Source organism: Ambystoma mexicanum, chromosome 14 (assembly GCF_040938575.1).
Source record: "Ambystoma mexicanum isolate Mex_15411 chromosome 14, UKY_AmexF1_1, whole genome shotgun sequence".
Classification (NCBI taxonomy): Eukaryota; Metazoa; Chordata; class Amphibia; order Caudata; family Ambystomatidae; genus Ambystoma; species Ambystoma mexicanum.
The window spans coordinates 132,105,659-132,131,950 of record NC_090940.1 but is presented as its reverse complement, the minus strand read 5'-3'; the positions used below and the strand labels follow the sequence as shown (position 1 = coordinate 132,131,950).

The 26,292-nt window shown below is 47.9% G+C and overlaps 1 protein-coding gene across 2 annotated transcripts in view; it reads right to left on the bottom strand.

The window, feature by feature from the left end:
• Positions 1-26,292, bottom strand: part of ZFYVE26 (zinc finger FYVE-type containing 26) — a 1,501,667-nt gene that overhangs the window by 1,399,498 nt on the left and 75,877 nt on the right. For both annotated transcript variants that reach the window (XM_069638726.1, XM_069638727.1), the window contains exons 5-6: positions 16,970-17,100; positions 6,984-7,148 (exon numbers count right to left, since the gene is read on the bottom strand). In XM_069638726.1, the coding sequence (XP_069494827.1) occupies positions 6,984-7,148; positions 16,970-17,100 (296 nt within the window). The remainder of the gene's footprint in view (positions 1-6,983; positions 7,149-16,969; positions 17,101-26,292) is intronic.

The following is a 26,292-nucleotide window of genomic DNA, read 5'->3' as shown; positions in this document are numbered from 1 at the left end:
TCCTGAGCTTCCTTGGATAGGGCTGGGGATCCGGTGCCCCCCTGCTTCCGGATGTAGAACATTGTGGTGGTGTTGTCAGTGAAGACCCTCACCACCTTGCCCTTGAGGGACGGGAGGAACGACTTGAGGGCCCAGAACATGGCTCGGAGCTCCAGGACGTTGATGTGTAGTAACCTCTCATCTGGGAGCCAAAGGCCTCTTGCGTGGAGATCTCTGGTGTGCGCTCCGCATCCTACCAGGGAGGCGTCCATAGTCACCATTACCTGATGTGCCGGGGTCTGGAAGTCCATGCACGCGGCTGCCCCACTACCGGATCGCTTGGTGGAAAGTCTTGTTGAAGGCGATCTTGTCTTTGGAGCTGCCCACCGCTTGGCGTCGAGGAACTCCTGCATTGTCCGCATCCGCAACCTGCACAGACGCACGAGGTAGATGCACAATGACATCTTGCCGAGCAGGGACTTGATGGACCTCACCCTGGCCACTTCCATGGTCAACAGCCGTTGTACCTTGCCCAGGATGGCTTTCGTCCTCTCCTCTGACGGTGAAGCCAACCATGCCACTGTGTCCAGTCTGGCTCCCAGGAACAGGGCGTTCTGCGACGGTAGCAAGTGGGACTTTGCGAAGTTGATCGAGAATCCCAGTTCCATGAGCAGGTGGACGGTCTTCACTGTGCGATCGACGGCGAGTTCTCTTGACTTTGCTCAGATGAGCCAAGCGTCCAGATAGGGGTATACGTGGATCCCCTGCAGGTGCAGCCACGCCGCCACTGGTGCCAGGCACTTGGTGAAGACCCTTGGCGCTGACTTCAACCCAAAGAGCAGGGCCTTGAACTGGTAGTGCCGCCCTTGGACCATGAACCGTAGGAACTTTCGATGTCCTTTTCGAATGGGGATGTGGAAGTAAGCGTCCTCCAAATCCAGTGACGACAGGAATTCGCCTTCCTCCAATTGTACCAGCACGTGCTGAAGGGTGACCATCCGGAACTTCTGGGACTTGATGCATTTGCTGAGGCGGCGAAGGTCTAGGATGGGCCGCCAGCCGCCGGTCTTCTTTCGGACAAGGAAGTACCACGAGTATACTCTGGTGCCCCGCAGCCTCTGTGGGACAAGTTCTATCGCGCCCTTTCTCAGCATTGCTCGTACCTCCAGAAGCAGCTGTGGGACATGGTTTTCCTTCCTGGCCAGGGGTGGGAAACGGGGACACTTTCTTTGGAACTCCAGGGAGTGCCCGTTGGCCAGGGCGTCCAGCACCCAACGAACGGTGGAGATGGACTCCCACACGCTGATGAATTTCCGCCAGCCGGTCTCCCACCGGGGTGTTCGGGTGAGGGCCCGATGTCACGGCCGGTTCAGTCTTGTTTTGCCGAGGCCTTGCCACCCTGGCCTCCTTAGCGATGACGACGATGTCCCCCTGTCTTGTTGTGGCCTCTGTATGCTTCCTGCGATGAGGAGCTGTCTTCCTGGCGGTACGACGAGGCACTGCCACTGTAGCCTTTGGAGGCACCTTGTGACTTGCCTCCGGAGGTCCGAAAGGACGGCCGTCGCTGATGGAGAGGACCCAGGGCCCGGGCCGTCTCAGAGTCCGCCTTGATGGCCTGCAGTGACTCGTCCACTGCCTTGCCGAACAGGTTGTTCCCGTCGAAGGGCATGTCCACAACGCCACCTCACCTTCCTGCAGGATTTCAAGGACTTCTGCCCTCCTGTCATCTGGGAGGAAGTCCAGGATGGGAGCGATCTTGAACCAAAGCTTCCTGTCATAGCGCGCCATGATCGCAAGGGCGTTGGCCGCCTTGATGGTCGCCGCTGCCAACGAGATGACCCGTAGTCCCATGGCATCCGGCTTCTTCCCCTCGGCATCCGGCGGGGAAGTGGAAGTTAATGCCGTCGCCCCTGACGATTTCTTCTTGGCTGCTGCAGAGACCACCGAATCCGGGGACGGCTGTGTCCTGAGGCACATAGGAGCGGAGTCCAGGACCCGGTACTACTTCTTGTACCGGTCCCTCTTCGCCGGGGCCGGGTTCTTCAGAAGGGACAGTCCTTTGTCCCAGATGTCGTCCAGTAAGGGGACAGAGGACGGTCTTCCTCTTGGCCTCCCATCGTTGGTAGAGGAACCCTTCCTTCTTCTGCTCTGCGAGGCATAGCTGGAAAAGCTCCGATGCCCTGACGATCATGGCGTGAAAGGAGCCAATTTCGTCCGGGGGGGGGGGCTCGGGCAGGGGGTAATGGCAGATCCGTCCTGTCGTCACCACCGTCGTCGTCCGTCCCAGTCGTCGTCCGTCCCAGTCCCTGTTTCCCTCGGAGGAGGGGATGAAGACTGGAAGGGAGGTGGAGGATGCATTCGGCTCTGCTTGTTCAGTGAGCTCCCCGACGGTCCAGGTGCCGCTCCATCGTCCGCTGGTGGTAAGGGCAACCTTGTCCTTATCTCCATACACAGGGTCTGCAAAGCTATCAAGATTGCTCCCGAATAGTCTTGTGGCATCGGTTGCGACGGGAGCAAAGGCTGGGGCGCGGGATCCTCCGCTACCTCGACAGTCCACGGTTCCTCATTGGCCCCACAGTTGCTCTCTACGTCCGCCTCGTCGGGATCCTTCCTGTAGGCTCTAGCCTCCTCGAACTTCTTGTCCAGGATCTTTTTGATGCCAGCCAGCTCATCCTCAGAGGTGGGATCTGTGTCAGTTAGGAGTTAGGTCTACCGTGCCCCCCCTCTTTCTCATCCCGGGGTTTCACGGGGGTCGCCTCGATAGGCTGGAAACATGTTTCCCTTTTGGGTGGCAGGGAAACTCGAGGCCCGGGGGTCGTCTCTGCTGGGGTAGCCTCCGCAGGCTGTGCCAGAGCCACCACGACTCCTTCAATCGAGGCCTTAGCCGGGTGAATCTGGGCCTTCACGACCTTTGAGGCCTTCACCGTGGGGGGAAGGTCACCGCCTTGCTCCCCCTTGGTGGTCTCCATCGGGATCAACCGGGGCTTCTCCCGAAGCTTACCCGGGTTCTCCGACTTCCTTTTCACCGAGCCCGAGCGTTGGCTCGTGGATGATGGCGTTGGTGACATTGCGCCCTGCCTGGCAGCCGCAGAGCCCAAACCAACGGTGCTCCCGGTGCCCGCAGACTTGCGGTGCTTAGCCTGTTGTTGGGCTCCTGTCGCCAGAGCGCCCTCAAAGGTCTTAGAACATCGCTCGGACTTCTTCACACCTGCTGCTGGGCTCTTCCCTTCCAGCCAGTTGGTGAGTCGAGTACAACGATCCTTCATTGTCCGGACGGACATGTTCTTACAGAACGCACAGTCCTTCTCCACGTGCGATTTGTCGTCGTGAAGCAAGTAGAGACACCGGGAGTGCTCATCTTCCTTGAAGACATTCTGTAATCCACATCCAGGGCAGATCCTAAACAGCTTGGATCCAACTGGCGTTGTTTCTCCTTTGTCCTGGGCCATGACCACACGGGGTCGGCCTCAAAGATCTTCCGGAATCCTCCAAGAAGTGTAAACTCGACGAAAATTCACCCTTGACGGGCGTAGAAAATTCCGAAACGTGTCCCTGTTGATCGGAAGTAGAACCGGTGGAGCTTGAGGCTCGATTGACTGAAAAAAATAAGGGTAAACTCTTCGAAAAAACGCAATACACAGTAAACGCTCGAGAGCTACAGCACGAGGACTCCCAACACTTGAACATGCATTAAAAATCTGAAGATGGCTGCTGAGGAGGGGCTTAGGTAGAGGGCAGTCATTTGCTGAGGGAGATATGACCCAGAGACCAGTGATTGGTTATTAGTAGAAAGACAGTTCAGAAAAGAAACAAACTGATTTTTTCTTTACTGAGGATTCCCAGCCTGACGACGGGGAATATTCATGAGCATGTGAACCCATGCCAGACCCCATGCTGGAGAATGTGATTTCTCATATGGTAGCAACTACAGAGTAATACTTGAGTTGAAATTTGTTTATTCGAAAAAGAATCCTCACAGCACTGTATTACTATGTTTAAGGGTATTACCCAATTTGCTCGTTTATTTTTTATCGTTATGTCTTTGTGACCTAATTATTGGTGTACATTTTCACCTTCTTCCCTTTCTACCTACTTACCTGAACATGCGGAGTGGGGGCTGCGGGGGTGTCCCCTGCTCCTCATGTTCAGGAATCTGTGGCCTCAGGGGTTGCGGGGGTGTCCCCTGCATCCTTAACAATGGAGGCAGGGGCCAAAAAATTGCTCAGGCCCCTGTTTTCAATGAACGGTCAAAATGGGGGCACAAGCAGTTTTACTGTAGGCAGTCTGTCTGCGAACAAAACGTTTGCATACAGATCACATATATCCTGTTTAGGTGCCCAAATTGTGCAAAGCAAAGGGCAAGAAGTCTTTCTTTCCTGACCAGGGTTAGCTGACATGTTTGGCGGCTGGAATAAAAAGCTGATGGAGCAGAGGACGAGTTCTCATTTGAGAGTGTTTTGGCAGTCCAAAATACGCTGTGCTAAAGATGTGGGGATCAAGACTGCAGAGAATCAAGGAGGACCAACTAAGAAAGTGAGAATTGAGAAAAGTGCGAGAGGTGCTATAGGGTTGCTGGGGCTCAGGTGAGCCTCCTCTGGCTTTCTTGAGGAAAGCATTGAGAGGAAGAGCAAAACGAGAGAGTGCATCGGATTAAATAGAGACAAGAGCATAGATGGGCAAATGAGAGAAGAGATTGGAGCAAAGACAACAAAATTGAAGAAAGCGCATTCGAGGTCAAACTTGACAGGGATACTATTGAGTAAGTGAAGACCAACTGGGGTACAACAGAAAGCTGGAACTTGGAGTCATGGTTTCTACAGCACACAGAGAAAGTGAACATAAAGAACAATGTTGCAGTTGTTGGGGAGGGGGACGATTGTCCCAGGCCCCTTAGCGGTTTCGAAAGAGGCAAAGGCCTGGAAGTGTACGATAGGGGCCCGGGAGGATACAGGGGAGAAGGGTGGCGGCAGGGGCTGTTGTGCGGGAAAAGTAGTGCATGTTGTAGGTTTGGAAGCACACTGGGAATCAGATGACATCTTTGGTAGTAACAGCCATATTAAAATCGAGGCCTAACACTACACCGCAGCCAGGGCTGCAGGCCAAGGCCACACACCCATGGAAATAAGTGTAAAATAGGTTGTATCATGGGCACTGGTGAGAAAGGCCAGAGCTGCAGAGATTCATAGATTGTTCATTGTCTCATGCTGCCAACATCACGTATCCGAATAAGAATGTGCCCTGCAAGGCCACAAGGGGATTGAGAGCTCGCTGCGAAAAGCGATCACATGCGAAGGAGGGCACAAGCCTCTGACCTTCCCCTTCCCAGTTCTAAGTAATAGCGCCCAGCTGCCCCATTCCAAGACCCAAGCATTCCAAGCTACCAGTCAGACCCAGACCACCGACGATAAAACTGTTAGAACCCCACAATTGATCCGAAAAGATTAGAAAGCAGGGACAGGCTGCCTTCACCATGGGTCACTTGATTTGTGCTGCAAGGTGCTGGGAGGGGTAAAAACAACAAATCTAAAATGAGGGTGGAAAGCTTTGGAAGAGGTACCGACATGTCTGGAATCAAGTTAGGATGACCTTGAAGTATTCTCTTAGCCCTTGTCTGCAGTACCAGGTGCACACTAGGTTAGAGATAAACATTGTATTGTTTTTTCTTCGCCTAACAAGCAAGCAACTGTTGCCTCCTGATGGATAAAATGAAGGACAATCCCACATGGAAGAAGATGGACAGATGGGGCTGGGACCAATGCCCTGGTATCCCTTGTGGAGCATGTAGTATGTATAGGGTCATGCCATCCAGCCACTTGGGTTAGTACCGTATGCAACTACGTCAATGATGATGGTATATGCTGTTTTTAAATGTTGCTCATTCAGATTTTGACAGGACGTTCCGTGGCAGCAGAGCGCTTTGCTGGTGCATCTCTATTTTTATGGAAATAAAACTTGTTCTCCTTGCAAGAGGTGTGCTGGGCTTTTTTCCCTAGTGGGTTGTATTTCTTCTGGTGTAAGCATTGAAGGGTTTCTCTACACAGTCTAGAAATTGCTTTCAAAGTTTCTAGTGCACATTAGCACCTGGGTGGGGGGAGCCAGCCAATCAGGTGGCCAGGAACGTGGGCTTGAACCGCTGGTGTAATCCTGCGTTCAAAGCCGCCTGACAGCTGGCTCCCCCACCGCCATCTTTCCCCCCACCCAGTCCCCTTTTTTTTTTTTAAATCCCCCCCCTACCCCAATTTACCTTAAGGCGGCTGCACTTGTCGCTGCAGCGGCACCTTCCTCTCTGCTCAAAACGGCAGCCATGGAAAGGGAAGAGGTGCCCGACCTTCCCTTTCCATGGTGGCCATGTTGGTCAAGGATTTTCCTTCGTACAACGGGAAGCGCTTAGGAAGGAAATTCCTTTTTTTTAGCACCCCGGGTTGCCTCTTTGGTAACCCGAGGTGCTAATGGCATTAACAAGCGATCCAGCGGGCCAGATCGGGTGTTATCGGGCTGGGGCCCTCTTCAAACGCCCTTGCTCGGCCCATTAATTCGGGCCCGGGCCGAACACATGATCCAGTCCGCTGGATCAGATACTAACGATACATTAAGATAATGAACAAAAGTAGAAAGAGACTGTACAATAAGATTTGAATACAATATCCCTAAAAATATTAGGGGTTCAAAAAAGACACTGCATGCCAGGACATGAACAGAAAGTCCCTAAAAGACAGTGATGATTATACAGAGAAACATAGTATCTTGCTACTTTAGCACACAACTATGCATGTTGAAAAAACCACAGTGGTAATCTAAGACACACAACGAGTTCTGGAGCCCCTGGCAAACCGGATATAATTAGTAAAACGTTTGCACTCGATAGTGATATGTTTGTTTTCGTAATTAATTCACCACATTGCCGCCGTTCCTACCAAAAGCAGTATAAATATGCAATACTAACAAAGCCATTTAACAGACAGACCCATCTACAAACATCTTTATGCCACTCATGGAACACTGACCTCATCTTTATGGAGGACACACAGTAAGGCTTTGGCAGATTCTAAACTTTGACAGTGAGTCCATCCGAGAAGCACCAGGAGACGGCTGAGTGGTTTAAATGTGCTTCTTAGGAGCTGACTTAGTCCACAGAAATCTTCTCTTTTCAATAATCCTAGAGCTGTTACCTGCGGGGCAAGAAGAGAAAATGATGAAAAGCAACTCAGCTTTGCAACTGATTAGTCCCTCCACCCTACTAGCAGGGTGGAGGGGCTATAGTTAGAAAAAGGAAACATGCGGCACATTGAGTTGTGCCTAACATGCGTGCATGTACCACAGTAGCAAGAAACATCAAAAGAACCCAAGCCATCTACCCTGCAGTCAATAGGGAGATCAGGGTAAACCACGAATTCGGTAAAACATTACATGGGAATTTCATGTCAGGCTAATACTGCACATAGAAACTAGAGTTATGAGGTATCAGGATGAGGATTGAGGGTCAGAACTCTGGCTCCAAGTAGATGCAAACGATCACTCTGCGCCAAACCGGTCACACGCTCTGGAAAGGCATGTTTTGTTCGACATTTATCCATTTCAATGCGTCTTATCATTGCTTTAATAAAACTAGATTGTGAAAGATTGACGGTACTCTTTGATTTCAAGGCCCGTCATCAAATTATATTTCAACAATAGTGATGGGTTTCATAATGGAAATGGCAGTGAAACTACATACGAAAACGAGCTTTTCTGATCTTTTCACTGTTGAAAGGTAGCTCCACCCGATCACTCAGTATGTTCCATTGCTAAATTGATTCAGGAGTGGCTGACATTTGCCAACGATGTGGTCCTGTGTACACATGGATGTGGCATTAGCAACACTGCTTGCGTTGGGATACATTCTCTACTGAGAACACACACAAACTAACAAGGGCTTGTGCCATTACCCAGTGAGCAGCATGTCAATCACGCGTTTAGCGCGCTGTGTAATGCCAAAGGAGAACATCAATTAGCATGCCAGTCTGATATGGCCCATAAGGATAGTACAGCCCAAAATGGCAGGCACGTCTCCTGTGAGCAAGAGTACCAACAGCAACCTGACACATGTTGTCGTCACTAGGGGGGGCAGCTGCCTGTCGAGGCACAGAGAGCCAGGGGTCCACATCTGGATTTACCTACTTGCTCGTGGAGAAACCCCAAATGAGTGCGAATTTCCATGAGCTAGGCAACCTTGTTCTATGGGCTGTAACGCACTCGGGAGGATCCGACTGGTGCTTTACCTCTCTGTGCCACGCTAGAAGAGCACAGTTGGTTGCGTAGCAGCCGGTTCCTGCAGAAAGGGGCAGTCCAGCCAAGCATGAAAGCCGTATTGAACAGAATAAGCTTTGCAGTAAATGTTCACATATCTAGAATGGTTGCAATTGGCAGAGTTGGATCTAAAAGACTTGCTTTAAGAATGAGAGCTGCTCATTTGGAGCCGGTAAATACTATTGACCACCTAAACGGGATTTGTTGCCTACCACAGTTGAGTCACACAAACGAGGACCAATAAATCATTGTATAACATAATTATCATACCGCTCAACTCACATACCTTTGGTGGATGTGTAGGAGTCAGTTGATGTGCACAGCAAGCCCCATACCCATCGACGGATTTCAATGAACTCTCATTCGCCAAAGAAAAATCACTTGATTTCACCCGCCTTGGTGATTCAAAAGGTTAAGAGGCATGAAGTATTGTGAAATACAGATGGAAAACTATAGACTCGATATTCAGTTTACGAGGAAAAAGTGAGACGAGTTTCTTTATGTGGGACTGACCTAGGAGGCTTCAGAATCTTTGACCCCTTAGAAATGCCAGAGCCACATCTACCTCTTTAAACAAGGAGAGGGTAAACAGGGCTATGTTATTGATACATTAGCAGCCAAGGAGTGTCCGGCGTCGCCTGTGGCAAATCCCCATGCATACAAGACTCTTGGGGGCGGGGTGTTCCCTAGTTAGACTACCTAAAATGTGTACTGTGTAACATTGCAATCCATCAGACCTACACGGTCGGCCCAGTCCCATCTCCTTTCGATACCCAGATTCAGGTTACAAAGAGTGGGCGGAACCAGCTTCCCAGCAATAGCTGCAAAACCGTGGAACACTCTTCCTCTACCTCTCAGGGCAGAACCATCCTTCCGTGGTTCTGGAAATGCCTTAAGGCATGGCTATTCTCACAGGCTAATAAATGAGTGTGTTCTATCGAGCTACCACCCACGGGACAACCCTTCTAAGCAAGTTATCTAAGTTTGAGCCTGTTATTGTTTACAACCTGTTTATGTAATTTGTATCCGTTTCCTCCCTTGTTCCTGCTCTATGCAAATGTCTACCTTTACCCTATGTGTCAAGTGCCTTGATGCCTTTGGGCTTGAGTCGCTATACAAATACTAAATAAATAAATTAATTGGTTTGGGGCGGGATAGACTGGGCATTCATCGGTTGTCATCTGAAAATCACCTAACTCAGAACACACATCCCTGGAACTTTCCTCATGGTGCGAGATATGCAACAGAGGGGCAGGGGATTCTCAAGGACTCCCCTTTCTTGATCTATGGCTCTGGGTCTGAGAATTTATGTAAATGGCTGAGACCTGCCTTTCCTAAGGATCCTCTGAAGAGGCTGGGACCGAGAGAACAGGGAATTAGCTGTCCTTTTCTCTTAGAAACAACTTTTTTTTGGTAAAGACAGCATTGACAGAGGAAAACACTGCTAACTGTGCAATTAATAATGTCTGTCTGCCTTCTGGATATAAAAATCAGGTGGCACCTAGATCATCTCTTAACGCTGCACACATGACCATTAGTAGGAAACGTGCACCTGGGCAATAGTCAATGGAGCTTAAAATGCACGTGGAAAAATACCATTATTCCTACTGGCAATCAAAAATCTCCGTTAGCATTTGACAAATGTTATTTAATGATCAAACATTTACATTTTGAAAGCATATCCCGTGTATAGGGGAGAGAAAGTCAGAAACATGCAAAATAAAGTCTATCAGCAAATGAATGGTTTGAGTAGTGTTGGTTTCTGTATGTAAATACAACTGCAGTATCTGGCATTCCTCTTCTAACTTAATAAAACAACCGCTTTTGTGTAAGTGTGGGGAGAATTCCTCGAGCATTAGTGACTTGTGAACGTTTCCTCTGTGACGGGACAATAAATTGGGCTCCATTTCCAGACAGGTTGGGTGCATTGGCTTACTTGCTCAAGCCAGACAGGTTGGGTGCATTGGCTTACTTGCTCAAGCCAGACAGGTTAGGTGCATTGGCTTACTTGCTCAAGCCAGACAGGTTGGGTGCATTGGCTTACTTGCTCAAGCCAGACAGGTTGGGTGCATTGGCTTACTTGCTCAAGCCAGACAGGTTGGGTGCATTGGCTTACTTGCTCAAGCCAGACAGGTTGGGTGCATTGGCTTACTTGCTCAAGCCAGACAGGTTGGGTGCATTGGCTTACTTGCTCAAGCCAGACAGGTTGGGTGCATTGGCCTACTTGCTCAAGCCTAGTGTACTACCATGGCTTGACGGACAAGCTCGGACCATGCATTGGACGGACTAGGTAAAAGGCCGAGCAGCACAAGATTTTCTTCACCAGTTAAAGAAAAGATAGAAAAGATAAATGACTAAAACATTTACATGCAATTTTCTGTTCGGTTTGCTGAATGTCCACCATTTACAAATGGTGGTTGGTGGCTCAATCACTGCGTGTAGCATAAGGTTTAATTTTGGACCCCTGTATGGGATACATTACTCACCGTAATCGTATTTCTGATGCTTGTATCTGCTTAGATTCACATGCTGTGCATAGGCCGACATCTAGTGGAAGCTGCGGAGTATTACAGTTTGTTTTTCGAAAGTCGAAAATGGGCGTCGACACAGGCGTGCCAGTAATACTATCCCTAGTGTGACGTCCACTGTACCCAAGATCCCTCACGCGTGTAGGATCCTCAGATTGTATTTTTTCTGACATGAGGAAGCATGAGGAGTAGCGTGAGTACAGATAATCCAAGCAGATAGACAGAAAAGGTAAGACTACAAGCAATCATGCGCCTTCTCTCGGAGGGGAGGAAGGGTGGGTCGCATGTGAATCTAAGCAGATACAAGCATCAGAAATACGATTACGGTGAGTAATGTATCCCTTCTGAGGCTTGTGGAATCTGCTTAGATCACATGCTGTGCATAGATTAGCGAGCAGTACCAGAAGAAGGAGGTGGGATGTGAGAAGGGTCATGAGCAAACAGGTGTCTTAGAACCGCTTGTCCCACTTGTGTATCTGTCTTGGAATGAGTGTCAATGCAGTAATGCTGAGTAAAAGTGTGAATAGAGCTCCAAGTAGCCGCTTTGCAAATGGTGTCGAGGGGAACATTTGCAATGAAAGCCAGAGTGGCACCAATGCCTCTAGTAGAGTGGGCCCTTGGCGTAAAAGGCAGAGTCTTGTCAGAAAGAGAGTAACACAGCTGTATACAGTTGATAATCCACTTCGAGATAGCGCCCTTAGAGACGCGATCCCCCTCTCTGCCTGTAGCTACGGAGACAAACAGTTGATCTGTTTTCCTTAGCGGTCTGGTTTTATTTACATAGTATAGGACCGCCCTACGCACATCTAGGGTGTGTAGTTTCACCTCAGCCGAGCTTTGCGGGTTCTGGAAGAAAGCCGGAAGCTCGATGGACTGGTTTACATGGAACTTGGATATGAATTTAGGTGAGAACCTAGGGTGTGTGCGTAAAACCAGTTTGTCCTTGTGGATAGTAAAGAAAGGATCCTGCACTGACAGAGCCTGAATTTCACTGACCCTTCTTATGGAGGTAATGGCTACTAAGAAGGCCGTTTTATAAGTCAGGTGTTTGAGACTACTTTTATGCATGGGTTCGAATGGGGGTCCCATGAGCTTAGCTAGCACCACGTTGAGGTCCCATCCTGGCGGTGGGTTCGAAATAGGAGGGTGAAGTCTCTTTACTCCTTCCATGAAGGCTTTAACCACTGGTACTTTCCACCACGAGACCTTGTTATGGGATGTGGTGTAAGCCGAGAGGGCTGCCAGGTGTACTTTCAGCGAGTTAAAAACCAACCCTGCATCCAGCAGGTGGAGCATGTATGTCACAACGTTGGAAGGAGTGCAATCAACCGGGTTGATTTGTTTATTCTGGCACCAGATAACGAATCTTTTCCACTTATCAAAGTAACAGTGCCTTGTATTTGGTTTCCTGGACTCCTTTAGAATGTCCATACACCTCTGTGGTAATTTGAGATGTCCAAACTCTATGACTTCAGGAGCCATGCTGCTAGGTTCATAGAGTTGGGTTCCTGATGCACTGTTTGACCCTGTTGCTGGGACAGTAGGTTGTACCAGGCTGGGAGTCTGATGGGTTCGCACACCGCCATCCTGCGTAGGTGTGGAAACCATGGTTGTCTCGCCCACATGGGAGCAACTAGGATGAGCGTCATAGATTCCTTGTTCATCTTGTACACCACCTTCCTGATGAGAGGAGTTGGTGGAAAAGCGTACGCAAACATCCCTGACCAGTTCATCCACAGGGCATTCCCTTGGGAGTCCGGCTGGGGGAACCTGGATGCAAATCCTGGGCATTGTTTGTTTTCGCTTGTGGCGAATAGGTCTATAGTGGGGAAACCCCACTGAGAGAAGAGATCTTCTACTACGTCTCTGTGAAGGACCCATTCGTGTTCTTCTGGGAGGGAGTTTCTGCTTAGAGCATCCGCTAGGGAATTGAGCTCCCCTGGAACATGTTGCGATGACAGGAAGATGTTCCGTCTGAGTGCCCATATCCATATTTTCTGGGCAAGCTTGGACAGATTTGGCGAACGAGTCCCCCCTTGCTTGTTCAGATAGAACATGGCTGTCGTGCTGTCCGTCCTGATCTGCACCGACAAGTTCAGTAGATGGGGCTCGAACGCCCTTAGCGCTCGGAATACTGCCAGAAGCTCTAGCAGATTGATGTGGTTCTTGGCTACTGAGTGAGACCAGAGACCCTGAGCTGTGTGGTGGAGATGGTGAGCTCCCCACCCAGTCAGGCATGCATCTGTAGTCACCACGGCTTGTACTTCGGGATCGTAAAAGGGTTTCCCCTTTGCGAGATTCTCTCTTGTCCACCAGTGTAGGCTCTGTACGAGTGTTGGCGAAACGACCACTAGATCGTCCCAATGACCACTTGCCTGAGACCACTGTTTCGCCAACCATTCCTGCATGGGACGCATGCGCAGACGCGCGTGGGGGACCAGGTAAATGCATGACGCCATCATGCCCAGTAACCGCATAGCTTTGCGTACTGTTATCTGTTGACCTGACTGATAATGCGGAATTTGCAGAAGTATATTCCGAATTCTCTCTTCCGAAGGGAAGGTCAATCCTTTCTGAGTATCTAGGATAGCTCCTAGAAACTGTTTTGAGGTGCTTGGCACCAGACTTGACTTTTTCTCGTTGATGGAGAAGCCTAATTCGTGGAGGAGGTCGATAGTCCTCTGAATGTTTGACCTGCAAATTCCTGGGGTTTCCCCCGTTATGAGCCAGTCGTCCAGATAAGGGTACACCGGGATTGCTTCCCTGCGTAGGTGTGCAGCCGCCACCGCCAGTACCTTGGTGAATACCCTTGGTGCTGAAGCTATCCCGAAGGGCAGTACCTTGAATTGGTAGTGGCGACTGTCCACCTTGAAGCGCAAGTACTTTTTGTGCGCTGGGAGCATGGAAATATGAAAATAAGCATCTTTCATATCCAAGGTTGCCATGTAATCCCCCTTTTTTAGGAGGGGGATTACCTCTTGTAGCGTGGTCATACGGAATTTTTGGGGCTTGACATATTTGTTGGCAGGCCGTAAGTCCAATACTGGGCGCATTGTCAAATCTTTCTTTGGCACAAGGAAGTAAGTTGAATAGATACCCTTGTTTACCTGGTGTCCTGGGACGAGTTCTATCGCGTCCTTTTCTAGCAGAATGGCGATCTCCTCGAGAAGGATCCTTTGATGCTCTAGGGAGTGCACTCTTTGTCGTGGAGGATGATTCCGGGGACGCTGCAGTAGTTCTATACAATATCCTGCGGATACTGTTGACAGCACCCATCTGTCTGAGGTGATCCCTTCCCAAGCCTGGGTGAAGGTGGAAATGCGTCCCCCTACTGGGGTTGCGTGGCAAGGGACCCTGAACTGAGCGTCACTGTTTTGGTGGAGGCGTGCCCCCGCCCTTGTTGGGGCTGCCTCTGCCTCTTCCACGACCTCTCTTGTTACCCCTGCCGTAACTCTGGGTAGACTGCTGGTTGTTATTCCATTGTGTACCTTGTCCCTGGGCATAGTTGCCTCTTTGTGAATTTTGGCCGCGTGGGCGACGAAAATTATTGTTCCCCCTCTGGTTAGGGGGTTTGTTGGTAAGCTGGCCAAGGGATTTGAGAGTCTCATATTCATCTTTGGCATTTTTAAGTGCGTCTTCGACCGCTTTCCCAAACAATAGGTCGGGTTCCACTGGCTTGTCTATTAAAGAAGCCTGGGTTTCTGTCTTGAATCCCGACTGCCGTAACCACGCATGTCTCTTGATAACAGTACCTTCTGCTATCAATCTCCCTGCGTTGTCAGCGGCGTCGAAAGTTGCTTTTAAAATGCAACCAGACACGGCTCTCCCCTCTGCCGAGATCCGAGCCAGCTGGCCCTTTAACGGTTCTGGAGCAGAGGCAATGAGCGCCGCGACTTCTTCCCATTGATGGCAATTGTAACTAGCCAACAGGGTGGTGGAATTCGCAATCCTTGCTTGGTAGGCGGACGTTGAGGCTACCTTTCTGCCAAACCCGTAAAGTTTTTTGCTCTCCTTGTCGGGAGGAGCTTCTGATGAAGATAAGGGCGTGCCAGCCCTCTTTCTAGTGTTGGTCACCACTAGGGAATCTGGTTTAAGATGTCCCTTTATATACAGAGGGTCAGACTGGGCTGCCCGGAAAATCTTTTCAATTCTGGGGTTGACAGCTCTGGTGAGGTTAGGATTCACCAGGGAAGGATCTATTCTTCGTTGGATGGATTTGAGGATAGGGATGGTCTGAGCGACCGGTCTTCTCTCTCCTACAAACTCCTCCGCGAAGTCCCCTTTCCTCCTGTACACCGTGGGTGTCGATGTGGAAGTGTTCCGCTGCTCGAGCGAGAACCTCGTTAAGGAGGGGCTGGTTATCAACTGGAGAGTCAGTAACTGGGGCTTCGCTTTGTACTGGGGAATCTACTCTGTAAATTTCTTGCTCATCTTCTCCCTCCTCCAGGTCCTCATCCTCTGCATAGTAATCTGTCCCGGTTTGTTCTTCCATAAATGCAAACTCCTGGTCCTCTTCAGGGAAAACTTGTCCCTGATAACTGGGGAGTGGAGTAGAATATGGAGTGGAGTAAGGCTGAACCTTGAAGGGTTCAGGTCTTTCGACCCGGGGCTCTTTACTTAGCGGGATAGGATCGGAGGAGCCTGAGGGTGTGGCCCCTTGAGGGTTATATGAAAGAAAGTGTTCTGGGTTCTTATCATAAAAATCAGCCAAGGAAGACATCGTTTGCTTGTCTGCTTAGGCTTTACAGGGGTGGAAGGCTGTGCTTTCCGCTGTTTCCCCCCTTCTCCGTGCGTGGAAAAATGTTTTCCCTGTCCCTTGGGGGCCCCAGAGACTTTCGACGCCTGGCGTCGAGGGTCTGGAGAGGTATCTGTGTGCTTCGGGCGTGGGGCCTCACTGATGTTAACCGCGGTCTCGGTATCTTGGAGCGCGGCCTGGGGGTGGAAGTCGTCTTCGTCTCCCGACGATCGAACTTCCGTTAGTGTGTGTAGCGAGGCACTCTTGGCAAGAGTGGATGATTGCCTTGCGTCGTGAGGCGATCTCGATCGAGAGCGCCCAGAGGACACCGAGTCGGACCGTTCTTTTTGTGCCTCTTTCCGGGAAGTCGACGTCGTCGAGGTCCGGTTGGTCTTAGTGTGTTTAGTGTGTGTTAGGTGTGTAGCGCTTGCGTCGCCGGGGGTCTTCCCCATAGCCGCCTTGCCGGACGACCTTCCGAGGTCGGGGACCTGCGCTCGTCGGCTGTCTTTCGACGCCGTAATGCCCTCGCCGTCCGAAAGTACGGCGTCGCTGCCATCGCTGAAGGCGCCCTCCGCTGCCATGGCCTCCTGCCTGGCGTGGTGGGCCCAACGCTTTGTCGAACGGTCCTTAAGTGTCTTAGGTTTAAACCTACTACACGCTCTGCAGTTCGCTTCGGGGTGATCCCTCGGCAAGCAGAGATTGCACGTGGCGTGCCTGTCGACCCAAGGGTATTTGCGATTGCACTTGGGGCAGAATTGAAAAGGGGTACCCTCCATACGCACCTTAAGGCAGCGGGCTGCTAAGTGTAGGAATATATATAAATGTAACTATATATCAAGAGTGAAGAGTATGTACCACCCCCCACTCTCCCTACTTGTAAGGGCCGAGGCCAGCGGCCTACTAGGCCCGGGCCGAGGCCAGCGGCCTACCGAGGCCCAGATCCGTCGTGCAGCAGTCGACGGTCGATGACTTCTCCAGCCGTCGTCGAGGTTGAGGGTCGACGTTGGGGTGGGGAAGGGAATGAATAAGAATTAAAATTATAATAACAGCAAAAGTATGGCTAAGGCCAGGGAACTCCGCAAGATGCTTCCGACCAGTATGGCGGAAAAAAACAATCTGAGGATCCTACACGCGTGAGGGATCTTGGGTACAGTGGACGTCACACTAGGGATAGTATTACTGGCACGCCTGTGTCGACGCCCATTTTCGACTTTCGAAAAACAAACTGTAATACTCCGCAGCTTCCACTAGATGTCGGCCTATGCACAGCATGTGATCTAAGCAGATTCCACAAGCCTCAGAAATATATATATATATATATATATTGATGTCTAGAGCACCATGCAGTGAGACGATTCTAGTGCTGCCACTACAACAAAACAAAAAAAACACTTGCAAATTACAGTTTCTTAGCACGATACGCTTTCCGTTATAAACTTACCAGAACCTGCTCCAGGAAGTGTTTGTTGCTACTGATGCAGTAGAAATATGCTGTTTTCCAGCAAGTCTTTTGCCCCTGATCAGAAAATAAGGCCAGTATTGCTCTCTCTGTATCCAGCTGTTCAGAGGACACTAAAACAAGAATATATTTACGTTATTATGTGTTAAAGGTCAGTTTTACCCTCCCAGTTGTCTTCTTTCATTATTAGCCTCACTCTTTTGGTTATGCTCATTAAAACAAAGCGAATCACCTTTCCAGCATTGAGACTCCTGATGCTTCCAGTTTACTTATGACACAAAATTCAGTAACAGTTTGCTGGCTAAAACAATTAGCACTCAAAATAAAAAGGGATTACAAATGTAAGTACAGACTAATAAACCTTAACATCAAACCCCATCAAGCAACTTTTCGAGCTACCTCGCTCACAGTTCTAACCTCGAAAAGCCTGGTTAGCTTGACGCACACTGCAACCAGAGGCTACTTTTGACCCCACCGGCCAGTTGGTGTATACAAACATAACTGCATGATATGAACTCTGCTCTTTTGGATACCGGCATAAGAAGATGCATCCGGAAGACATTTCAAACATCATGGATCATATGATGGGCATCAACATTGTTAATTGGATCCTTTTTACCCCAGGTAGTTCCTACTTAGCCAGTCCCACCATTCTAAACCACTAATCAAAAATGGATGACACCTCAATATATGTTGGCAATTGTTACGACTGACATAACACTCACTCAGAACACGAACACTGTCAAGTTGAAGCAAATACAGGCAGTCCAGATTCACTGGTGCAATGAAATGGAGCAGTCTTTAGCTGCCACAAAGGCACCCGACATTGAAAAGAGCCTATAACTGTTAGCAAAGAGTTGTTGTCTTCTGCAGCTTTTCCACCTCTTTCAGCGGGAGCCACAAGGCATCTGGTGATTGTGTGATCCTGGCATGTTTTTCTATTTGAGTGAGGTCTTTTGAGCCACACTCACTCGCTTAACCTATTTTGTTCTGTGGTACTGGTTAATCCTTTAAGCTGCCAGTGCACAGGGACTTATGTTGACCATTGAGGTCTATTATATAGCACTACTACCTACCGCTTCCCCTTCATGGACAGTATGCAGGTTACAATGTTTCCGCTTTGATTTTACTTTTTGGGTATGTTCCCATACCCTGTGCGGCCCAGAGAGGTGGATGAAGTGGTAGCTTATTTCCACTCTTTTGGCTGCACTGCTGTGCGCCTTTTCTTTTTTACCACATGGCAGCCTTTTGTTCACTCAAGTGCTCAAAATGGCAGGTCATGTTTTTCAAGTTCAGATTTTGTAGCTTACTGCCCTTGTTGGTCGTCTTCCTCCAGGTAGGTGTAGAAAATGGCCATATATGGTCATTCTCTGTATCCGCCCTGGCTGTCTGTGACTGAAACTGGTTTGTGCTGTTTAAGTGTCAGAAAACAACTCCAAGAGACATTCCCAACCTGAGTGATGCCAAGACTATACTTGAGCTGGCTGTCCATGACTGGAGTGTCGCCATGAGTGTTAATGCTGCAGGTCACTTGGTAGGTGGGGTGGGGTGGGTCCTTCCTGCCCAAGATTCGGCCCATCAGGAGAGCATCTGAAGCCATTCAAGTACCATTATCTAAGCCAACTATCGCAAGGGGAAGCTCTACTCTTTCTTTGATAAACACGTTCTTCCAACGTGCTCCCCTTGTTTGAGTTGGTGGGCCTAATCAGTTATGAATCCTGAGTCACTGTGATTTTTCTCCTAGAGGACAATTGTGGGATTGGAGACGACAGTCATCATCTGGAGTGGGGACCCCCACTTATTTCTGGATTCCGTCCAGCACTGCTGATGTGAATCTTAAAGTGCAACCTTGTTGTGGCATCTGGACCTCATAGCTCAGCTGCAGCTGCTCTAAGCAAAGAAAAGTAGCCACGCTGGAAAATGAGTCTGTCAACCCTTGTCCATGGACCTGCAGACCATTTGATGGGTCACAGCAACTCCCACCCCCCCCCAAACACCCCAACTGTAGCATCCTAGTGGTCCTCTATAGTTGTAGGGTCAGAAGCAGATATCCTCCTTCCTCTTCGGCCTCAGTGCAGCCAAACATAACATAACATAACAGGCGTATTTATAAAGCACACATTCACCCCCGAAGGGTTGGCGCTAATAACATATGTTTATTTTTACCCAATTTAATGGTACTTATTTTATCAACCTAGGAAGGATGAAGGGCTGAGTGGACCTGCTGCAATTCAAACCTGTGACCATGAGGTCAAACACAGGCCCCTGTAGTGGATGCATTAGTCCACTGAGCCACAAATCCGGCTTACAGCCTAGTGATCACTTACAGAGATAGGAACTGCTGGATCCAGTTGCAGTTGTCAAGTGAAGACACCATGCACATGTAACTCCTGGCTGTGCTTCCACCTCCACAAAGCAGCAAACAATGGTAAGAGAAGCTGTACCCAATGGCCTAGATGTACATAGTGCTGATGTCTGTCCTGGCCATGGTTTGGATAGCATCTCTGTATTTTTGTTACCCCAGGCCCAATCAGTTCTTTATTGCATGAATCCTCTGTAACAGCTACCCTTGCCTTATCTTTTGTGGTGGAATTTGGGTATAGGGATCCTGTCTTTCCTTTCTCCATACTACAAAAAGTGTCACCATCTAAAGCTTTGAAAAAAAACATGGAATCTCTGCCATAGCTTTGTCATTGCAGGAGACTTCAAATCAAATTGTGGGACTTCCCTAAACTACTGCCCCATATTAAGAAAACAAATTCAACTTTGTTTTGACCTTACATACATCCTTAATTGTCAAAATATGTTTTGATTTCAACCATAAAAATCACTAAAACACCTTATTAAACTCTAAACATTCAATGACATTTCGCTACTTAAATTATGGTGTCATTAATGATTTCAGCCATAAAAAAAAAATTAAAAAAAAGTTCGAGTGTCTCAACTTTAGTCACAATTCTACAAGGTAACAGTAGTGTGCACCTTCTTATTGACGATTTATTGCACCAGGTAGGCTACTTTAGACAATTAAAAAAAAATACTATCAATGTCACATTATACTGGCATATAATAGTTATATGCCATCTAACAATCTACATGTTTCGGTTTATTAGCTATATCCGATATCCTGTCTTCATCAAGAGTTGCATACTTGTTCCATTTAGAATTAAACACCGTCAGTGTGAAAAACCAGAGGGTGTTTCACAGCCTAATCCCGAACTAAGGTGGCCACGGAAGGGCCATCGCTTTTGGATCCCGATCCTGGGGGCGGACAAGTGAGGGAGGATCACCTGGGTGGGGCATCTTCAGGGAATGGGGAAGAGACACCCGATGGTGAGACATGGTATCCCCCTTTTCCTAAACACTGTCAACCCCCATCCCTACCTATTTTCTGGGACACTACAACTCCCATGATCCTTACCCTCTTTATGCTGATAAAGCCATCAAGCCGAAGAAGATGAGGACTGAGGCTATGAAGATTACCCCTAGCACTTCTCAATGGCCCTGTCTCATTAATGAGGCCAGACAGGGTTAGGCACTCAGTTTCTATCACACACACCGGTCGTACATTAGGTATCATGTGAGGATAAAAGGTGGAGAACACAGGCACACTGAGTGAGGCTGGGTATGAGAAGGAACAGCTCTTCCTTAGCTGCTACAAACCAGGTTGCAGAGATCGGAAGGCTACGAGGCTCTTTGAATGCTTAGAGGAGCGAAAGAAAGCCAGGCAAATGAACCGTATTTCCAAGAGGCCACAAGGGTTCGCGAAGTGAGGCTGAGAATATAGAGAGAGCCTTCCTTTGAAGTATTCCAAGGTTGCCTGTTCCCCTCCCGGGTGAACGACGGAGTTGGGGAGGAGCAAAAGAGTCATTGGTAAAGACCTTAAAAGTCTCATTTAAGGCAAAGAAGAAAGAACCAACTGAAAACACAACCGGTGAGTTACCGAATGAAACAAAAGTCTGGTTTGTGTTGCAGGTCAGTGCAACTGTATCAAGTGAGGGATAGGTGAATAATGATGATCGCGTGAAGATGGATTCGATTGTTAAAAGCAATGCGATTTATTACAAAGTAAGAGTGGTCACGCGAAGGTGAATCGCATTATCGAAAGTCTCTGTGAAATGTGTTTGAACTGTAGTGCAAGGCTAAATAAAGAAAGCTATGAAAGTTTGTGAAACGGAAGGCGTAAGCCCGGCGAGGGAAGCCTATGAAAGTTTGTGAAAGGAACTACAGATGCCAGAAAACTTTATTATGTTGAGAAATCATGAGTGAACCGTGAATCATATTGAACAGGGCGTCGAAGTGGCCATGCATAGGAATATTTAGAACGATCTGTGCAGTCTTGAAAGTCTTTGCCATTAATGAGATAACGAGAGGAAATGTAAGGAAGGGAACCCTATATAGTGAATATTGAGAATCAGAGTTATGAAGTGAAAATAGAAGAAGTATCGAGCCTGACGGAGGGAAGCCTAAGTGAAAGTGTGTTACGAAGAAAGTGAATGATAAAACTTGAGCCCAAAGGAGGGAAACCTGAGTGAATTATAAAGTGAACTGTAAGGAGTCAAGATAGGCATGAGCCCTAAGGAGGGGAGCCGGAGTGAATTGTGCCAAAGTGTAAGTGTTAAGGAAGACCGAGACTTGGATAAGGGAAACCTGAGGGGTCTGTTTGAGAAAATGTTGAACTGTATTTGTGATTCAGGGAAGGAAGCCTAAAGAAACAGTTTTGAACTAAGAAACTCCTGATACCTGAGAATGAACTGTTTAATCATACCAGCAAGCCACAGTGTGCCACATTGAGAGAACTGTGACATCCATCTACCCTTTTCTTAACTCTTGAGACCCTGTGCCTTGAACATGGGGAAGGGAGTATGAGAAACCAGAAAGTGTCTCACCCACTAGTCCCCGGGGATCTGTCATCCAGGTGGCCAGGACGCTGCCATTGCTTTTGGATCCAGTTCCCGGGGGTGGATCAGTGCGGGAGGATCACCTGGGTGAGGGGTCTTCGGGGAGTGGGACACCGGATGGTGAGACGCAGTATCCCCCTTCCCTGTAACAGCTTTTCCCCATCCTACTAAGTAGGATGTAGGAACTTAATCCCAGCCCCCTTTTACAACACAAACACTTTCTCACGGACAGCCCGCTATGAAAGGAAACAGATAAATACCCGAGCCGTTTACGAAACGTGTCCCATTACAATGGCCAGGCAAGGTCAGGCAATTTCTGATCATCACACACACCTGACTTCCATTACACTCCCCCACACAGATAAAAGGCGGAGCACGAGAGCACACTCAGAGAGGCAGAACACACAAGGAAACAGCAGTTCCAAGATGGCAGTTTAACACGAGAGGAAAGACGGCAAAACACAAGGGGATGGCAAGGAGGGAAATTCCCTTCACCTTTTCGACAAGAAACCATTACTTTCCAGAGGCCTCGAAGACAGAAAGCTTAAGACCAAGAAACCAGGCTGAAGAATCCTGCATTGTGTGTTGAGATATCCGGGCCCTCCTGTGTCAGTAATCAAGACAGGGAGAATCACACGCCTCTGTGGTACCGTCCTTGGCTCGAAGTTCAAAGCAGGACATTATCACAGCCAGTGAATTGGGAAAACCGTAACAAGGCCGGTCTGTGCTGAAGCCAAGGTTGCAAGCAGCAACATTTTATGGCGAGCGCTGGAACATACATTGTTAAGCGCGTGTGAAATGAAACGCAAGTGAAGTTAAACTGCTGACGAGTGATTGAACTTTGAAACCAAGATGCAATACCATTGACAGAGTGGTCCAGCACTGCGTGTGTACACAATCGAAAGTCTCTGTAAGGTATCCAGCTGAGAGGCGGCTAAGTGAAAGTAAGAAAGCGAGCACATCAAGAAAAGACAGAGTAATTGTGAATCAAAGTGCTTCTGCAGCGGGTTAGAGCAAAATCCTGTGCACAGTCCAAAGTCTTCGATTTTGGAAGTAAAGAAAGTTTGGAAAAAGTAAAGCAAGTGTTAAAGTGGGTCTGAACCTGGCAGACGGGGATCCGGGGTGAACAGTGAATCACCCGAGAAAGATTTGTGTGTTAAAGGGGGTCTGTGCCCTATGGAGGGGCACCGGGGTGAATAAAAAAATCACCCAAGAAGTTGTATATGAGAATCCTAAAAGGATTTTTTGAATGTTTGTTTGTTGCATCAGGCCCTCTCAAGTAAGAGACTTTGAATGACAAGAGACCTTACCACAGAAGGCCCCGATACAGAGATTTGAACTGCATCCTTGTGCTATAGAAGCCAGAGACTGTGCTAAGTTTGAGTGTGTTGCTTTGTCTCGTGGTGAAAACGTGGGGAAGGGAAGCCAACGGCTTGAATATCCTGACATCATTTCTTGAACACTTATTTTGCATAACATTGATTGCCACACTATTTGTATTTAGAAGTAAGGATTGGCGAAAGGTTTATAAGTATAGGCCCTTTTATTTTGACAAGAAACCACTAGGACAGCATAATTATTATTTGATGGTCGTGGCTTGCTTCCATCTTCAAATTTAGGTTTAGATAGGTGTTTTTCAAACCGATTAAAAATCAATAAACACCCTTGAACTGTGGTCACTTGGGTCTGTCTTACTGTTTGATACCATGCCTTCTTTACAGGAGTTATCAACGATTTATAAAAGCCATTCTAACTTTCCTTTTGAAACACTATTTTCTTTTGAAGCATATTCCCTTTTCACATTTGTTATGTAAGAGTGAGGGCAACGTTAGGTTTAAAGCACAGACAATTTATTTGACTAGACTGACCTGACTGGTTTACTTTTATTTAATGGTAGTGACTACTCCCATTATAGAGTTAGAGCCAGTTAGGAATTCTCCCAACCCTTTAACATTACAAAATAAAGGTTTTGAAAATGTGCATACTTTGTGTCTGTGTCTACTGTTGATACCATCCCTTCCTCACACCAGAAACACCAAGTGAGCGATCCATCACCAAGTGAATAAAACTGTATTTAAAACATTCAAAAACTGTTGTTCTTCCATTGTTTTTGGTTAAAGACTTTTATTGAAAACAACAAGGGACGGTACAAGGTCTTTCAGACCCTGCTGTAAGAGGATTTTCCATATCTAAACAAAAAACTAAGGATCCGTCTGTGTCCGGATGTCAAAATCAAAACCGTCCTTGTGACCAAAAATCTATTCCAACCCTCAAACTATAAACTAAACTATAAGGTGAAAAGGGAATGGCTTTAACGTTTGGTGATTGCAAAAATGGTTAAAAAAGGAAGAATAAACAGTTCCAACATAGAAGTTCTCCAAGGGTGGAAGAAAACCTTGATTCCGGAGGTTAATTACCTTCCCCTGAATTTCAGCTCAACACAAATAACGCTTAGTTCAACAGTTCTTTGTATCTTTCTTGGTCCACAACAGAAATGTTATTTACAAGGTTGTTTAGGTTGGTATTTCCATTTCTTTCATCAAATTCCTTTTGTCTGACAAACACAGTTCTATATTTCTTCTTGTAGATTTGCAACGGCCTGGTATACTCCCTGGCCAGGACTTCTCATTCACCTGAGTTTGCCTGGTGTACCCCCATGTCAGGGCTTCTTATTTACACACAATGGTCACTGCCTGGTTTACTCTCTTGCCAGGACTTCTTATTCATATACAATGTATCTCTTTTACTTCCCACAGTGCTGTATACCTTCTTTGGTATATTAAATCTCCTTGATATATCATTCGATTTGGTTTCCCGACATATTTGTATTCTATACAGTCATATCTTGCTAGGGGGTTTATTTGTAATATGCTTTCTGGTTTCTTGTTCAGCCGAAACATGCCTGGGTCCCCCACAGTGTTTGGGCTGACACACCGGTTCTTGTTGGCGTTCCCGGTCAAGCGGCAAATGTGCACTGCATGCTCTCGCTTTGGGAGTGCTTTCGCTTCTCCAGTGTATCCCGCAGCCTCGCCTCTGCACGGCTTTCTTGTTCCTGATCCCGTTGCCTGGCATATCTGCTACGCCACTAGCAGCATTTCTCTCCTCCCCTTCTGGTGAGTCGCTCGGCTCCGCCACACAGGTCCATGTGTCCAGGCCTCACGAGCATTGCGAATGAGAGGCACGCCTTCTTCCAAGCAACCGCAGCAGCTTCAGTCATCTCTCTCATGACTTGGTCTCTGATTTTTAAATCTCCTGTGTACAGGTGTACTTTGAAAACAAATGGCATGCTTATTGAACTTAGTGCTTCTTTAATTCTGTATTGCTCTTTCCCTCCTCCTCGTCCCAGTACTTTTGTGATTGTGGAGAAAAGTAGTCCATTATTGTCGGGTGACACAGATTACTCGAAAAAGTCATTTTCGACAGTTCAAAAAGATGTACCAATTCTATATGTTGGATACATAGAACTGGAAAACGTTTTGGATTTTCTATGTTTTTGACCAAGGATAGAAGTCTGATCTGCACAGCGTTGGGAAAGGGTTTCTCTAGTTTCCCTAGCAGGGGGTGTAAAGGTACGGCAATAGGCCATAAGGTTATTCGGTATAAGGGGGTCGATTTCATGAGAAAATGGGGGATACCATGTCTCATCCAATGAAGCCATGACATCTCCCCGGAGACTGTCTCCTCCCATGTGATCCTCCATCACATAGCCGCCCCCAGGGTCAGGATCAGGCAGCAGCTGCCGTCCCCTGGCCACATGGAAGGAGGTTACCACCAGGAATTAGTGTTCATTCCATTGGATTCATCACATATCCCACATCTCAATGAAGGAAACATATGCATTAATCCTTAATGATATAAAGTCCTGTCAGAGTTCCTCTATGTGATACGAGAGAAACGGTCACACCAATCTGAGTATGTCTTTATTATTAATCTTATTATTAATCTCAAAAGCTGCACTGGGGTGAACGTCAATATGACAATTTCAACCACCATCCCACGGCAAGCCGGGCCGGAGTCCTCAATGTACGACTCATTGCAATGTGTTTAAAAAAACAGTCACCTTCCATAAATCGTGTCACCCAATGCATAGAAATTGAGATGTCTGCAATAGTTATTCAGCCATCTTAGCAGCAAAGCTGCGCTTGCCTCATTGAGTTTACCTTAAAGCACCAACCTTCCACGTTAAACCCGTTTCTTATGAGAGAACTTTGACCGACTCGTAAAACTCTCTAAAGGTTACTTACCCATCACCTTCTTGAACACATATTGAACACAGAGTATTAGCGCAGGCATATCATTTTATAACGACTGCATTACCTCATCTAATATCTTTTCCAACCACTTAAAGTCTTGTTACAGTAGTACATGGGCGGTATTCATTCTACAGTGTGGTAGGTGACACAA